Genomic DNA, 11,850 nt, shown 5'->3' on the forward strand with positions numbered 1-11,850 from the left:
CTCTGACCCTCCCATGAAGAGTCACTCATTTCTGACCTGAACAACCAGATTTTAATTCTATTCCCAGGCTCCCACCCTCCTTGTTTCCCCCTGTTCAACTAATGGACTGTCTTGGCCACAGCTGAATGTATTTAAAGGTAAAGTCAAGGGAGTGCCAGACCCGGCTGCTTTACGCCCCTTCCTCGTGATGTGCAGTTTATCTTCAGAGTCCACATGCCCATCCTAACTGGCGAGCCAGCTTTAAGGGAAGCAGCGCTTTGTGGATACCTGCCCCTCTCCCTGCCAAAATGGATGCTTCCCCCACCTTACAGAGGGTGCCGGGTGCAGTTTAGAACCAGCCCAGATGCCAGAGGCCAGATCCCCACCTGACCCCACTGCTCTGATCCAATGGAGCCACGGCCAAGGAAGACACCTGGTTGAGTCCAAAGCGCCACCTTTTATTGGCAGCCGGGGTGGGAGGGGGCCCAGGGGTCAGCGCTAGGTGTCACAGTCTTGGGGAATAGTGGCCGTGAGGACGAGCGACTGGTCCATGACGTCCGAGCTATGGAAACCACCCTCGGCGCACAGTCTCTGGCTAGGAATCTCGGGGGCCAGGCCGCCCTGGCTCAGGGACTCCACGATGACCTCGGCCGACCCCATCTCCAGCTCGGGGGGCGGCTGCAGCGCCACCACGACCATCTTCTCGTCCTCGATGACCAGGTTCCGCAGCTTACGCTGGCGTGGGTTGTAGTTCTCCACACGATCGTGGATCTCCATGTGCCGCCGCAGGTGGGCCTGACAAGGCAGGGGAGTGGGTCAGAGGGCTGGGGCCGCGGGCTGCCGGGGCCACTGCCTGCCAGGGGATGGGGGGGGACGGGATCGGAAGGCCTGAGAACAGAGCACACGGGCAGCGACCCACGGGACGGGCAGCAATGGTTCAGGCCCGGGGAGGGCGGGAGCCGGGGAGGGCGCCCCTACCTGGCGGGTGAACTTGTAGCCGCATTCGGTGCATTCAAACTTCCTCACACCCTTGTGTCTGCGCACGTGCACACGCAGCTGCTCCACAGCTGAAGGAGGGAGGTGGGGAGGGAGGAGAGATGCGGCTGCTCAGCCTGGCTGGGAACCCATCTCGCACCTAGCCCGGGTTCCGGGGAGGAGGCGGGACCGGGCGAAAGGAGCCGGCGAGTGCCATCCCCGTCCTGGGGAGCACAGAGAGCCGGGGAGCCCGGCCATGGCCCCAGAGAGCTCGGACCACAGGGGCTGGCTCCTCCACCCTCCTCGGGCTCGATCCCTTCCATCCAACCGCTCCGGGAGGCCCTTCCCAGAGAACCCGTCCCAGGATCCCCCTCCCGTGTCCGCGCAGGAAGCGGCGGGTGGGGCCGTTACCCTTGAAGGTTTTGCTGCAGATCTGGCAGTAGTGGGGCCGGCCCTCCTGGTGGCGGCTAGCGACGTGCCTCAGCAGGGGGCCCCGCTCCGTGAAGCGCTGCTCGCAGAACTCACAGCTGAAGGGCCGCTCGCCCGTGTGGGTGCGGTTGTGCTTGTCCAGGCTCGCTGAGGTGGGAGGGAGGGAAAGGATCAGAGAAGGAGCCGGGGGAGGGAGGCTCAATACCGGCCCTCGGCTTCCTTCAGTGGGGCTGCAGTTAACTGGGGAGCAGAGGGGTGGGTCACTGTGCCAGGCTTGGATCCCTCGGGACCTCGGAGAAGGGAAGACGGGTTTTGTTTTTTGCCTTTAAAGGTATTCATTAGGTGCTTACTTACGCGCCAGGCACAGTACTAAGCAGTGGGGTAGAGACAAGATAATCGGGTTGGACAAACTCCTGGTCTCACACGGGGCTCTCAGTCTTCATCCCCCTTCCACAGACGAGGGAACTGAGGCACAGAAATTGAAATGACTTGCCCAGGGTCACAGAGCAGGCAAGGGGCAGAGCCGGCATTAGAACCCGGGTCCTCGGACCCCCAGGCGCGTGTTATTTCCGCTAGGACATGCTGCTGCCCGGGAAGGGCCCTGGGGCCAGGACCCAAAGAGGCAGGAGTCCAGCTGAGTCCCCTCAGGGCTCGGGGAGGGATGAGCCCCGGAAAGGGATGCATGGGCCGCTGGTGGGGGGAGCCCATACCTTGAGTCCGGAAGGTCTTGCCACAAAGGTGGCACTGGAAGGGCTTCTCGCCGGTGTGTGTGCGCAGGTGCATGTTCAGGTTGGCCTTCTGGGTGAAGGCATGATGGCAGAACTCGCACACGTAGGGCCGCTCGTTCCTGGGGGTTGTGGGGGAAGAAAGGGAGTTCAGTGATGTTCAGCCCTGGCCCGGCTCCAGGGCAGAACACTCCATTTTTCTCCAGCCCAACCCAAGGACACCTGGGGCAGTCAGGCACCACACCCCAATCCCCCTTCCCAAGCCTGGCCTGGGCCCAATCCCCTCCCTGGGGCGTGGGGGCGGGGAGAGACAGGCAACAGGGCAGACTGGCCTCGGCTGGGTGAGGGGTGCAGCCGCCCGCACCTGTGTTTAGCTTTGATGTGCATCTGCAGGCCATTGCGGCTGGAAGCCCGGTGCCCGCACTCCTCACACACGAACAGCTTCTCCCCGCGGTGCTTGAAGGCCTCGTGTAGGCGCAGCTCCGTCCGTGACAGGAAGCACTTGGCACAGGTGGGGCACTGCCCACAGGGAAGTGGGGAGGGCAAGGTCAGGGGTCACTTGTGGGTCTCGCCTCTCGGCAAAGCCGCCTCGTTCCACAGTCCCGTCTCCTAGGGTCCCCCAAGAGGCGACGTGGGGGGGGCTGATCCACAAGCTTCAGAGGCCCGGGACCCAGGGCTATTGGGGGCCGAGCATGGTCTCCTTGGCCATTTCCTTCTTGACAGGTGCCCAGTCAGTCAGTCAACCATATTTATTGAGTGCTTACTGTGTGCAGAGGACTGTACTAAGCACTTGGGAGAGTACAAAATAACAGAGACATTCCCTGCCCACGACGAGCTTACAGTGCAGGGGCGGCGGGAGTCAGCCTGGGGGTCACATGCCCTCTGTCTCCCTTTGCCTGGGGAGTCAGGGAAACGGGGTCCCACCACAGCCCTCCCCATGGGTCCCAGCAGGCCAAGGAGGAACTCACCGCGTGGGGCTTGGGAGCCCCGTGGAGCTTTATCAGGTGGCTCTGCAAGTCTTTCTTCTGCATGAACTGCTGCGAGCAGGAGGAACACTGAAACCAGAGCCTGACGTCAGCCCCCGGCCTCGGGGAGGGGAGACCCGCCTGGGGCAGGGCCAGCGTGCCCTAAGGGACCCTGTCCTGCGGTGTGTGTGAGGTGGTGCAGGCCGGGACAGTGCTCTGAACAAAGCAACACGGGAAAGACTTGATCCCGGAACTCCAGGACCTACATGCAGCAGTGCTGGGACAAGCTGAGGCCAAAGTCCTGGAAACGGCACCTCAAGAACCACCCTCCGGCTCACGGGGCGGGGGCCAGATCTGAGGCTGCAGCAGGGTAGGAAGCTAGGTTCCTCTTCAGGGGTGGCACTGGGAGGACCATGGCTACCTTCTCTCCAGGAGCACATGGACATGATTCTGGCACTGCATGGGAAATGGGAATGAGGAGATGGGATGGGAGATAGAGTGGGAGAGGGAACCCTTAAGGGAACAGGGCAATTGCGGTCAGTCTAACACTGGGCACAAGCTCACAGTAGGGGCCACATTCCTTGAGTCCCTGCCACAAGTGGTGATGCCATCGTCTCTGGCACAGCGCTTGGGGCTGGAAGGGAGAAGGGGAGCGAGGGCCCAGAAATAGAAAGGCCCAAGTGCCCCTCCTTTCCCTCTTTGCCTGACTGAGCCGGCTCCCTCCCAGCTTTCCCTCCCCGCTCTGCTCATCGAGGCCCAGAGACTGACCTTGTAGGGCATTTCCCCTGTGTGGGACACCATGTGTATCCGTAACTCCATCCTCCGCCGGAATGTCTCCTGGCACATGGAGCAAGTGAAGACCTGGGCAGAGAGGTGAACACAAAATAATAATAATTATGGAGAAGCAGCATGGTGTAGTGATGATGATGATAGTATCTGTTAAGCGCTTACTATGTGCAAAGCACTGATCTAAGCGCTGGGGTGGGGGAAGAATACAAGGTGATCAGGTTGTCCCACGTGGGGCTCACAGTCTTAATCCCCATTTTACAGATAAGGTAACTGAAGCACAGAGAAGTGAAGTGACTTGCCCGAAGTCACACACCTGACAAGCGGCGGAACCGGGATTAGAAGCCGTGACCTCTGACTCCCAAGCCCCTGCTCTTTCCACTGAGCCACGCTGCTTCTCCATAGTGGATAGAGCACAGGCCTGGGAGTCAGAGGTCACGGGTTCTAATCCCAGCTCCACTTGTCTGCTGTGTGACCCCGGGCAAGTCACTTCACATCTCTGGGCCTCAGTTACCTCATCTGGAAAATGGGGATTAAGACTGGGAGCCCTACGTGGGACAACCTACTTTGTATCTACCCCAGAGCTTAAAACAATGCTTGGCACATAGTAAGCGCTTAACAAATACCATAATTATAACTATTATGATGTGCCAGGCACTGTTCTAAGCGCTAGAAAGAGTCAAGGTAGGTGACCGGGGGCCACTGAGCTTTGCCGTGGGCAGAGCCCGGGTCCTGAAGGGATGGCTTCTGGGTCCAAGTTGTCCAGGGGTGGTGGCAGGCTGGGGGGCGATGTTCAGGCTGCTTGCTCTCCCTACAGCCCACTGACCCAACATGGGCCTGAACATTCCTTCAGGGAGCTCAGCATCTCCCAGGACCACCCTCAGCCCCAGAAAGCAAAGTCCCAGTCCTTTTGGACCCTGGAGTCGGCTACTCCCTTTCATTCACTCATTCAATCATATTTACTGAATTCTTACTGTATACAGAGCACTGTACTAAGCGCTTGGGAAGTTCAATTCGGCAACAGATAGAGACAATCCCTACCCAACAATAGGCTCGGTCTGTTCCTACCCCCGGGCCCACAATGCGGCAGTGAATCCTGCCCCCTCCTCAGGCTCCCGCTGCTGCCCCTTCGCCTTCCCTTCACCAGCTCAGCCGGCTCGGCGCAGGCCTACAAACTCCTGTTGTACCCTCCCAAACATTTAGTACAGTGCTCTGCAAATTGTAAGCGTTCAATGAATAAGAATGAATGTACGACTGACTGCATGAAGCGCTTAGTAGAGTGCTCTTCAATCAGTACTCATTAAATACCACTGATGGATCGATCAGGCCGCTGCTCTCCTTCTGGAGACTCTCCCCCTTTAGCCTGTAAGCTCGTTGCAGGCAGGGAGTGTATCTGTTATACCATAGTCTCCCAGGTGCTTAGGACAGTGCCACTTGACTGCCGTGTGACCTTGGGCAAGTCACTTAACTTCTCTATGCCTCAGTTGCTTCAGGGCTGGGGATGGAGATTGTGAGCCCCACGTGGGACAGAGACTATATCCAACCCACTTTGCCTGTAACCACCCCAGCACTTAGTACAGTGTCTGGCACATTAATAGTAACGATTGACTGTTTGATTGAGCCAATTCCAATCCCCCAGGCCCTCTCCCATCCCCCGATGGCTCAGGACAGAGTCACTTAGATGAGAAGTGGTTGATGAAACTGATCTTTGGTCTCGGTGGTGATGCAAGCTTAAGCAAGGCCTGGGCCCGGCTACTCCCCAAGGCCACGGCCTGGGGCCCGGAGAAATCAGGGAGCTGCCTCAGCCAGGGAAAGGCTCCTCCTTTCCCCTCTCCCCACTCCTCCCCTCCCACCCCAGATACCTGCTCCGACCGATTCATGCAGTTCCGGTTTTCATGCTCCAGGAGGTTCTCCTTCCGAAAGTAACATTTCCCACACTTGGGACACTCAAAGGGCTTCTCCCCAGTGTGTTTCCTGAAAGGGAGAGAATTCGCGAGGAATTTGGGGGCAGAGGGCTTCCTTCCTCCACTGTCCTTTTCCCCACTGACTGTAAGCTCCTTGTGAGCTTGTTTTGTCTTCCCAAGCACTCAGTACAGTGCACTGCACCCAGGGCCTTTCGAATAAATCCTACCTCCACCACCACCCCCACCAGCCCCACCATTAGTAGCAGTAGTTCCCCACTGCTCCTGCCTCCCTCCCCCAACACCCGCTTCCCCACAAGGAGCCTCCAGGACACTACCATGAAGACCATGGGAACACCAGAGCTGCAGCTGAGGGCCAGGAGGACTCAGGGCACTAGCGACCAGCCCCAGCTCCGGCCTGGGGGACTGAGTGTCGCTAGAAGAAACAGTCACGGCCACATGCGGGGTCCCGGGGAACCGCTGAGGAGGAGGAGGAGGAAGACGACTATCCCTGCAACAGAGGCCGGCCAGGTGAGGCCAGAGGGAGGGTTGGAATTCAGCCGGGTGGAGTGAGGTTTGCCTCAGAGAGGGGAACCAGCCCCACTCCAGGTCCCAAATGACAGCCCCCCACCTGGCGGGACAAACCAGACAAGATGAAATGTGACGGGTGGTTTCCTTGGAGTCTCCCAGCTCTCAACAGAGTCATTTCTGGTGATCTCCCGGGGAGTGCTTTTTGGGGAGAAGCAGCATGGCTTAGTGGAAAGAGCCCAAGTCAGAGGACCTGGGTTCTATTCCTGGCTCCGCCATGGGTTTGCTGTGTGACCTTGGGCAAGTCATTAACTTCTGTGCCTCAGTTACCTCATCTATAAAATGTGAATTAAGACTGTGAGCCCCATGTCGGGCATGGGACTGTGTCCAATCTGATCAGCAATTTTTTTTTTTATTGTTGCTCTTTTTAATGGTATTTGTTATGCACTTACTATGTGCCAGGCTCTCTGGGCCAAGCTAATCAGGTTGGACACGGTGCCCGTCCCGAATAGGGCTCCCAATCTTCACCCTCATTTTACAGATGAGGTAACTTAGACCCAGAGAATTTAACAGACTTGACCACGACTATAAAAGCAGGCAAGTGGCAGAGCTGGGATTAGAACTCATGTCTCCTGTTTCCCAGGCCTATGTTCTTTCCACTAGGCCATGCTGCTTCTCAAGATAGATACAAGACAGCTTGTAATCTACCCTAGTGCTTAGTACAGTGCCTGAAACATAGTAAGCACTTAAACATCATTTTTAAAAAAGGAAAAAAGTACATGGAGAAGATATGGCCCACCAACAAATCTGTAATTTCTACAAGCAAGTTATCAGGTCTGATCCAGATGGGGAAAGGGGGGGGAGCGGGGGGGAGGTACATTCACTCATGGCTCCGCCACTACAAGTTTGGGAGATTCAAGGTCACATCCTCAGACTCCACCAGCAACCTTAAGCTGAGGTTCTGGAAAAAGTGAGCCTCCTCTCCCCGTTTCCCTTTCCTCTTTCTCCTCTCTCCCCTCCCCATGCACTCTAAGCCCAGGTCTCAGCTGGCTCAATTTCTTGTCCAACCTTCAGGCCCAGGACACGTTGCTACAGCTATCTCCAATCACTCCCTGCCCTGGCCCCCTCTTCTAGATGCGACTTCCCTTTAGGGTCACTTGCTGTTACCCCTCCACGGGCAGAAGAAATAAAAACAGGTGGGCGCTGGGTTTCTGTCAATATTTAAAAGATGCCCACATGAAGGTGGCACAGGGCCCCCACAACCAAGCCCATCTCCCATTAAGGGGACTGGGTGGGCTTCCCCCAGCAGCAGGATCTCTCATTAGTGGCTGAGGGAGTGAACATTCACGAGGATGCCAGGTCAGGGAGTATGCCCCCTGCCCCTGCAGACCAAAATTTGCCGCTTGGCAAGTGAGAACCCCGCAGGGACCAGGGGCGAGAGGATGAGGAGGGAATGGGAATAGAAAAACAGAATGTTTACCTGTTGTGGACTTTTAGATAATATTTGCTGAGGAACTTTTTATGACATGTGGGGCATTCAACCGGCACAGCTGTACCTTTTCTGTTCCCGGGGGGCTCAGCCGCCAGGGTCCCGGCACTCGGAACCGGCTCCTCGGGGCCAGGCTTTTGGCCTAAATTTGACTTCCTTTTGGTCCTCACAGTCTCTGTGTCGGAAATGTAATCTCCATCACCGTCATCCTCGACTTGAACCACAACTTCCCACTATGGCAGAAGAGGCACCGAAATAAAGTTGGGGGGCGGGTGAGGGGAAGGAGAGCGGGTGAGGGGTACGGAAGGGAGGGACGGTCACCCAAAGATTTTCAGAGGGCCCCGGGGCTACGTCTCCTCTGCGGAAGCAGGGGGCAAAAGGCGAAGCAACTTCCAGTCAGCTTCAAGGCTCAGAGGCACCATTAATTTGGTAAATTAAGTCCAGGAAGCCACATCTCCCAACCTCATTCTCAGGGTCAGACACCCCCTGGGTGGGTCTAGCTTCACACCTCTCACCACCGACCTCTCTTGCACATCCTGCCTCTGGCCTGGAACAGCCTCCCTCTTCATATCCAGTAGATACTTCCTTTCCCCCACTTCAAAGCCTTATTGAAGCCACATCTCAACCAGGAGGCCTTCCCTAAGCCCTCTTTTCCTTTTCTCCCACTCCCTTCTGTGTCTCCCTGGCTTGCTCTCCTCATTCACCACCCCCGCCCGGCCCCACTTCACTTACGTACAGATCAGTCATTTTATTTCTTTCTATTAATGTCCACTTCCCCCTCTGGCCCCTAAGCTCGTTGTGGGCAGGAATGTGCCTGTTTTCTTGTAGACAGTATTCTCCCAAGCACTTAGTACAGTGCTCTGAGCACAGTAAGCACTCAATAAATATGACTGACTAGATGGCTGGGGAATTCCCGGCTGCTCTGCCCGTAAGGCGCTTCCCCTCCTCCCCACCAGCCAACACTTCCCAGGTGGCTGAACCTGAGCCACCCCAGGAGGTGCTGGGGCCGGGCAAAAACCCCAACCTGAGGGCTCCAGGCAGGACACACAAAGGACTATCTTAGAACACCAGCGAGTGCCTCGGGAAACATTTAGGTCCCACGGCCCTGGGGCGGCACCTTCCCTCACCCCAACCAGTGGCCTCCCGGTGCCGGCTGGGCAAGACGGTGTGATGGCCCAGCGAAACCATCACTGCTGCTGAAAGATCTGTTAAAACACATTGACCGCGGGGCACCCCCTCGCCTTTCTGGCTTCGGGTAATAGAGACTTCTAGACGTTTCCCCCACCGAGCCTCGAACCCAACCTCCCGTCCACCCTTGCCCCGCCGCCCAACCCGGGCCGCCACCTCATTGCTGCCACCCTGCAGCTGGACACCTCCACCTCCTGCCTCAAAGGGTCTTTTGGGCTCTTTACAGTCTCGGGGTCCCTGCTCGTCAAGGACGGTGGCTTTCAAGGCCGGCTTGTGCCTCCTCCGGAGCAGGGCAGGGGTCTCGCTCGGTCCGGAGAGGCCGGGCTCGGCCCTCCGGGTGGCCCGGCCGGCGCCGGGCTCGGGGGCGCGGGCCTCGGGGTCGTCTTCGCCGTCGGAATCCACTCCCCGCTCGAGGGTCCCGTCGGTGTCCTCGAAGGGGGGCTTCTCCGGAGGGCCCGGGGGGCCCGGCTCCTGCCCGGCGAAGGCCTGGGGCTCGAAGCTCTGGCACAGGGCCACCGCCTCGGGCACGCAGAGCTCCACGGCGGCCAAGAGCACCTTGTCCCGGTTGCCGGCGTCGAGGGCCAGGTGGCCGGTGTAGAAGAAATCCAGCAGGAGGCCGAAGATCTCGGCGAAGCTGGGCGGGAGGATGACGCTGCCGGAGGTGCCCACGCCATAGAGGCTCTGGAAGAAGTGGCTGCAGCAGGCGAGGACGCTCCAGTGGGCCTTGAACACCAGGCCCCCCACGTCCAGGGTGGCGTCGCAGTACTGGCCCTTCTCCCGCTGCTTGTTGAGCTCCTGCAGGATGCGCACGCTGTGCTGGACGAAGGAGCCGTCCATCGTCTGCGGGGGACAGGGAAGCCTCCGCTCGGGGATGCTGCGTGCCCGGGGTTGGGGGGGACCCGGGGATGCACGGGGGTGACCTCGACCCCCTCGGGGGGGGGAGGGGGGAGGACAGGACGACCCGGCGGTGCATGGGGGTGACCTCGACCCCCTCGGTGTGCGTGTGGGGTGTTCCGGGGGTGCCCGAGGGTGACCCCGACCCCCTCGGTGTGTGTGGGGGGTGTTCCGGGGGTGCACGGGGGTGACCCCGACCCCCTCGGTGGGTGTGGGGGGGGTGTTCCGGGGGTGACCCCGACCGCCTCGGTGGGTGGGTAGGGACACGACCCAGGGGTGCACGGGGGTGACCTCGACCCCTCGGTGTGTAGGAGGGAGCCCGGGGGTCCGGGAAGGGAGGATGGGGGGAGGGAGGCGAGGGACCCGGGAAGGGGGGCGGTAAGGGGAGAGGCGAGGCCCGGAAAGGGAAGGCTGCAGCGGGGACGGTGGTCAGGCGCCCTAGGGCCGGCGGGGGAGGGGAGGGGAGGGGAGGGTGTCCGGTCCTTGCCCGGCCCCACGCTCCCGGCCCCGCTCCCCGGCTGCGCTATTCCTCCGCGCTCCCGCCGCCTCACCTACCCCGGCCGCCGCCGACCTCCGGGGGACACTGCTCCAGCACAGCACAGCACAGCGCAGCGCGGCGCAGCACAGCACAGCCGAGCCCGAGCCGAAGCCGAGCCGAGCCCGAGCCGAAGCCGAGCTCGAGCCGAACCCGAGCCGACGTCAAGCCGAACCCGAGCCGACGTCGAGCCGAAGCCGAGCCGAAGCCGAGCTCAAGCCGAGCTCGAGCCGAACCCGAGCCGACGCCGAGCCCGAGCCGAGGCTCCGATGGGACTGGGCCGAGCTGCCGCCGGACGTGACGCACGGACGCAGCACGCCAGGGGTGGGGCCTGGAGAGGGCAGGGGTGGAAGCGGGGCTCCGGGGGTCACGTCCGTCTGGGCGGGAGGGCCACCGCTGGCCGAGCAAAGGGCTGAGGGGAGTCGGGGCCCGGCGGCCCGGTGACACTCGCCCAACCGCCTCTATGGGCGGGCGGGCGGACCGACGGATCGACGGATCGACGGATGGGCCGCGCCGCGCCGTGCTGCCACCTGCTGGCCAAAGGGGTCCCCAGCGGCAGCCCCCGGCCCCGCCCCCTAGCGGCGGCTTCGCTCCAAAATCCCGCCCCCCATCGGGTTGCCTAGGCAACGCCGGGCCCCGGCCAGCCCCATCCAAGGGACAGTAATAATAATGTTGGTATTTGTTAAGCGCTTACTATGTGCCGAGCACTGTTCTAAGCCCTGGGGGATACAGGGTCATCAGGTTGCCCCTCATGGGGCTCACAGGCTTCACCCCCATTTGACAGACGAGGTAACTGAGGCCCGGACAAGTGAAGTGACTCGCCCAAAGTCACACAGCTGACAAGCGGCGGAGACGGGATTAGAACCCATGACCTCTGACTCCCAAGCCCGGGCTCTTTCCACTGAGCCACGCGGACAAGAGACCCGTGGCCCCTACCTCTGCCACTTCCCCACCCCGCCCTTCATCGTCCAGCACTAGGCTCTATAATAATAATGTTGGTATTTGTTAAGGGCTTACTATGTGCAGAGCACTGTTCTAAGCGCTGGGGTAGACACAGGGGAATCAGGTTGTCCCATGTGGGGCTCACAGTCTTCATCCCCATTTTACAGATGAGGTAACTGAGGCCCAAAGAAGTGAAGTGACTTGCCCACAGTCACACAGCTGACAAGGGGCAGCGCTGGGATTCGAACTCATGACCTCTGACTCCAAAGTCCGTGCTCTTTCCACTGAGCCAACGCTCTATGCTCGTCTCCCATCATAATAAGGATGGTATTTGTTATGTGCCAAGCACTGTTCTAAGCGCTGGGGAGGATCCAGGGTCATCAGGTTGTCCCCCATGGGGCCTACAGGCTTCATCCCCATTTTAAAGTCGGGGTAACTGAGGCACCGAGAGGTGAAGTGACTCGCCCAAAGTCACACAGCTGACAAGTGGCGGAGCCGGGTTTAGAACCCATGA

At 59.7% G+C, this 11,850-nt stretch overlaps 1 protein-coding gene across 1 annotated transcript; it reads right to left on the reverse strand.

The window, feature by feature from the left end:
* Window positions 1–416: 416 nt before the first annotated feature.
* ZBTB48 (zinc finger and BTB domain containing 48) lies at window positions 417–10,497 on the reverse strand. The gene is made up of 11 exons (XM_029065056.1): window positions 10,415–10,497; window positions 9,122–9,805; window positions 7,769–8,010; window positions 5,722–5,833; window positions 3,842–3,934; window positions 3,077–3,163; window positions 2,473–2,627; window positions 2,094–2,230; window positions 1,366–1,530; window positions 958–1,046; window positions 417–774 (listed from the first exon to the last, which is right to left on the reverse strand). The coding sequence occupies exons 2-11, from the start codon at window positions 9,800–9,802 to the stop codon at window positions 478–480; spliced, it is 2,058 nt and encodes a 685-aa protein (XP_028920889.1). The 5' UTR covers window positions 9,803–9,805; window positions 10,415–10,497; the 3' UTR covers window positions 417–477.
* Between the last annotated feature and the right edge of the window lie 1,353 nt (window positions 10,498–11,850).

The sequence above is a fragment of the Ornithorhynchus anatinus genome, chromosome 5 (genome assembly GCF_004115215.2).
Source record: "Ornithorhynchus anatinus isolate Pmale09 chromosome 5, mOrnAna1.pri.v4, whole genome shotgun sequence".
In the NCBI taxonomy this organism is placed as follows: Eukaryota; Metazoa; Chordata; class Mammalia; order Monotremata; family Ornithorhynchidae; genus Ornithorhynchus; species Ornithorhynchus anatinus.

What these genes read in the sequence shown, in the direction of transcription:
- ZBTB48 (XM_029065056.1), bottom strand. Translation starts at nt 9,802, where the DNA reads ATGGACGGCTCCTTCGTCCAGCACAGCGTGCGCATCCTGCAGGAGCTC. An exon ending in TATCTAAAAGTCCACAACAG is followed by an intron (nt 5,834 to 7,768) that starts GTAAACATTCTG and finishes TCTCCCTTTCAG; the next exon opens with GAAACACACTGGGGAGAAGC. An exon ending in CTGCAGCAAAACCTTCAAGG is followed by an intron (nt 1,047 to 1,365) that starts GTAACGGCCCCA and finishes TCCCTCCTTCAG; the next exon opens with CTGTGGAGCAGCTGCGTGTG.